General features: G+C 44.4%; 1 protein-coding gene across 1 annotated transcript; it reads right to left on the reverse strand.

Annotated features, from left to right (window-relative positions):
- Positions 1–368: 368 nt before the first annotated feature.
- On the reverse strand, positions 369–2,219 carry LOC146005761 (zinc finger BED domain-containing protein 5-like). Its single transcript, XM_083145189.1, has one exon. It carries the CDS (start codon positions 2,217–2,219, stop codon positions 369–371), a length of 1,851 nt encoding a protein of 616 aa, XP_083001315.1.
- Between the last annotated feature and the right edge of the window lie 2,641 nt (positions 2,220–4,860).

Below are 4,860 nucleotides of genomic sequence, written 5' to 3' on the forward strand. Positions count from 1 at the left end.
TACAATAAAAATACATGATTTAAAAAAAAAAAACATGGCAAACAGTGTATCATTTGCTGTCTAAGTCAGTGGTTCCCAAACTTTTTCAGTCCAAGGCACCCTTTGGGTCTCCATGACGTTTTCAAGGCACCCCTAAGCCAAAATAATTACCGAACTGTCCCTTTTTTAAAGTAGTTGGAATAAAACAATGCTAAAATTATTATTAGCTTGCTTGTAAAAATAATAAACATAAATTCAAGAAAAAAATATATTTCTTTAATTTGATTTCTTTCAAAGAACAATTGACAGCACTCGTTAACAGGAATAATATCAAACAAAATAAACAACAATAACATTTATTAAAGAGTGATCAACAATGACAACACTTATTAATGGGATATGTGAGCCTGTTGTGCACTACACAACTTTTCAAACCTTGGGATCAGCTTGGACACGGCCACCCTCATTTCCTGTTCCACATTGATTTTTGAACGATACTTGCTTTTAATTACAGCAACTGCTGAAAACCCGGCTTCACACAAATATGTTGTGGCAAAAGGAACAAGGATTTGTTGTGCTTTAGCACTGAGCATCGGATATTCATCTTTAATGGATATCCAAAATTCTTGAAGTCCCATGCTGCTGAATTTTACTTTCAAGGTCTTGTCACAGGAAAGCTCAATTAGTTTTTCTTCTTCTACAGAAGTAAATTCTGTTGGGGCGCTAGTATTGAATGGATCTTGGATCCATACAAACTTTTCCATATTTTCAGGAAAATATTTTTCAAACCAGTCACTGAGGTTTTTTAGGTGCTGCTCAAAAACTGATTTAAGTTCATGTGTCAAACAAACATCATTGGATGTAACAAACTGATGCAACATGGGGAAACAGTCATCGTAACAGTCTTCATTTACTTTTCTTCTCCAAAGAAACAATTTTTTCCTGAATGCTGATACCTTCTCTGAGAGTTTCAGAATGTGGGTGTTGTTTCCCTGCAGTGAGAGATTCAGTGCATTCAGTTTGTCAAAGATATCACAAAGGTAGGCTAACTTGGACAAAAACCCGGTATCCAAGTAATTATTGGCACACTCGTGTTCTTCCTCAGCAAGATAGGAGTAGAGTTCCTGGTGTAATCTATAAACACGAGAAAGTACATTGCCACGGGAGAGCCATCGTGAGCTGCAGTAGTACAACAAAGATGTGTGCTCAGAGCCCATATCCTCACACATTTTTCTAAAAAACCTTGCCTTCTGTGGCCGAGTCTTTATAAAATTTACAGCTTTCAATACACTTTCCATCACTGCATTCAGTGGAGGACTCAGATGCCTTGATGCAAGTGCTTCCCTGTGGATAATGCAGTGGGTCCACAGTGCATCAGCAGCTTTGCTTCGTATGAGTGCCTGCAATCCTCCGTAACAGCCAGACATAGAACGGCCACCATCAGTACAGACACCACAGCACTTTGTCCAGTCTAACTGGTTTTCACTCATAAAAGTGTCAATGATCTGAAACAAGTCTTGTGCCTTTATACCGGCGGTTATAGTTTTACAAAAGAGAAGGTCTTCCACAATATTGCCACAATCTATAAAGCGTGTGTAGCAAATCAGATGAGCATCCTTATTGCTGTCTGTTGCCTCATCTAGTTGCAGTGCAAAATCCTTCCCTTTCATTTTTTCAATTAACTGGTCCTGTAGATCTTCAGCCATATGTTGGATTCTGCGACTGATGGTACTGTTTGATAAAGGTACCTTCGAAAGCAGTTTTCCAGCTGATTCCCCAACCATAATGTTAACCAAATCCACTGCAGCCGGTAGAATCAGTTCTTCTGCGATGGTGTGAGGCTTTTTACACATCGCAATTCTATGTGCCACCTTGTAGGATGCAAGCAAAGCATTGCTTGGTATGGATGCTTGCTTAAAAAATGAGCCTTTTTGTTCTTTGAATTCTTTTAGCTTTCTGATGAAGAAATCACGCGGTTTCTTAGCCATGTTAGGGTGATTTGTCTCCAAATGGCGTCTTAGTTTGCTTGGAATCATGCTTTCTGCTGATAATATCTTCAGGCAAAGTACACACTGTGGACGCTCTTCATGGTTGACATCTACAGATGTAAAACCGATGTCTATATAAGAATCGTCGTATCTGCGATGTTTCCTTTTCTTTCCAACTGCACCACTGGTCTGTGGTTCTTCATCCTTTTCTTCACTACCAGTCTTCTTTCCAGTGTTCAAAAACCTTTCCATTTTTTGTGCAACAAAATAATTCTGTACTGGAGCAATCACAATAAATGAATTTAAGTTGAAGGCAAATCCTTTGTAGCTTTTATCCGATAAGTTACTGTAAATTGTGCTTCCAAAAAGCAACACCATAAAAACAGGGGAAATGCTACAGGTTACAATTATAAAATCCATACACCCCCTTACTGATAATTTAGTCACACAATTAAGGCTGAGCAATGGATCATACGCAGTTGCTTAGCATACAAATATAGGTAACTAGGTGTTATAGCGAGGTTGGTGGTTTGTAGTAGGATGAAAGAAAAGACAGTTAATTTGTAGCCATTTCGAGTAGCTGAGCAAAACTGATCCTCTTAAGGGGCCTACACACGGGGAGATGCAGGTAAGCGTACTGACTGATGCTAGATCGCTCAGTAAGATTGCTCAGCACACAGCAAACACTGGCCCTGACCGATTAATATCCCACATGGTGGATATTAATCACTGGGCAATATCGGCGTGCAGGTCAATGCATCACTATCACTATGGTATTTTGTAAGCAATCTAGTGAGATCACTTACAAAATGCCCCTAAAACACTACGTGTGAAGGCCCTGTTAGCCGTGACATATCGACGCAACCAGGGAAAGAACTCTAGGGGCCAAAAGTAAATTTTTAACATAGATTTCAAACAAAAAATACAATGTGCAATTGCAAATTAACAATTCGTCAGAAGCAGAGAACTTAATCTTACAATGGTACCTCATTTATCGATTTTGCTTAAAATGGGATTGACACCAAAAATCGCCTTCTATAAATAATAAAGTACAGGTTTGGTACGATTGGTAGGAATATGCATAAACTGGGTCAGCCCTTTTAAGCCACCGGAAACCCTTGCACTGTTGTTCCTACCTGACTAGGCAAATGTGATTTTACTTGTGAAAGCAGGCAGGATACTGGAATACTGACATCAACAGATATGCCAATTCCAAAATCCTGACTGCCGGCATCCTGACTGTAAGTATAGAGTGGCTTAGACTTCTCCAGTGGTACTCCAGCCCTGCGTCTGAATCGCATCACCATACTTTAGTATGGCGAGTGTGATTCATGAAGGAATGGAAAGTAATGCTTTCTACTCCATGGCGTTCAGATTCACCATCTCAGAAGGTGGAAATCTGTACATCAATGCAGAAAAGGCAAGAATGCTAAGTGCCCTATTAAGCAGCACCTAGACAACCCCCCTTTGCCAGCTTGTAAAAGTCACTTATAGCCCTGTAGCTCACATACCCAGTGGTGCAACAAGTACATTTTTCTTGGTGGTACTCAAAGCACACGCTGTAGGTGTGGACACATGGCATGAGGGGGGTGTGGTGACACAAAGCTTGAGGAGTAGCTACATGACAATAGGAGCGCAATGCCCATTACACATGACGCCACACACCATAATGTCCATTACACATAATGCCACACACCATAATACCTATTACACGACACCACACCGTAATGCCCATTACATGTTATGCCCCACATGTATAATACCTTGCAGATGAGGCTGGGTTCAGCGGCGGTAGTGTGGAGAAGGAGGCTGGATTCAGCGGCGGTAGTGTGAAGGAGGAGGCTGTGGTCAGCGGTGGTGTGGAAAAAGCTGTAATTGGCTTCTGCAGCTGTGAAGAGGAGGCTCTGGTCAGGACAGAGAGAGTGACAGCATGGACAGTCAGAGTGATGGCGGGGACAGTCAGAGTGACGGCATGGACAGTCAGAGTGACGGCATGGACAGTCAGAGTGACGGCATGGACAGTCAGAGTGACGGCATGGACAGTCAGAGTGACGGCATGGACAGTCAGAGTGACGGCGGGGACAGTCAGAGTGACGGCGGGGACAGTCAGAGTGACGGCGGGGACAGGCAGTGGGACGGCAGGGACACCAAGAGGGATGGCAGGGAAAGGCAGTAGGATGGCAGGGACACCAAGTGGGACAGCAGGGACACCAAGTGGGACGGCAGGGACAGGCAGTGGGATGTCAGGGACACCAAGAGGGACGGCAGGGACAGGCAGTGGGACGGCAGGGACAGTCAGTGGGACGGCAGGGACACCAAGAGGGACTAGGACATTTTTCAACACACCCTGTACGTTACCTCGTAATTTTTTTTGTTTGCTATGTACGGCGCTGCGGACACTTTGTGGCGCCTTATAAATAAATAAACGTACTACTACTACTAGGACAGCAGGGACAGTCAGTGGGATGGCATGGACAGTCAGAGTGACGGCGGGGACAGTCAGAGTGACGGCATGGACAGTCAGAGTGACGGCATGGACAGTCAGAGTGACGGCATGGACAGTCAGAGTGACGGCATGGACAGTCAGAGTGACGGCGGGGACAGTCAGAGTGACGGCATGGACAGTCAGAGTGACGGCATGGACAGTCAGAGTGACGGCGGGGACAGTCAGAGTGACGGCATGGACAGTCAGAGTGACGGCATGGACAGTCAGAGTGACGGCATGGACAGTCAGAGTGACGGCATGGACAGTCAGAGTGACGGCGGGGACAGTCAGAGTGACGGCATGGACAGTCAGAGTGACGGCATGGACAGTCAGAGTGACGGCATGGACAGTCAGAGTGACGGCGGGGACAGTCAGAGTGACGGCGGGGACAGTCAGAGTGACGGCGGG

This window comes from Crinia signifera, chromosome 5 (genome assembly GCF_055691185.1).
Source record: "Crinia signifera chromosome 5, ASM5569118v1, whole genome shotgun sequence".
NCBI lineage: Eukaryota > Metazoa > Chordata > Amphibia > Anura > Myobatrachidae > Crinia > Crinia signifera.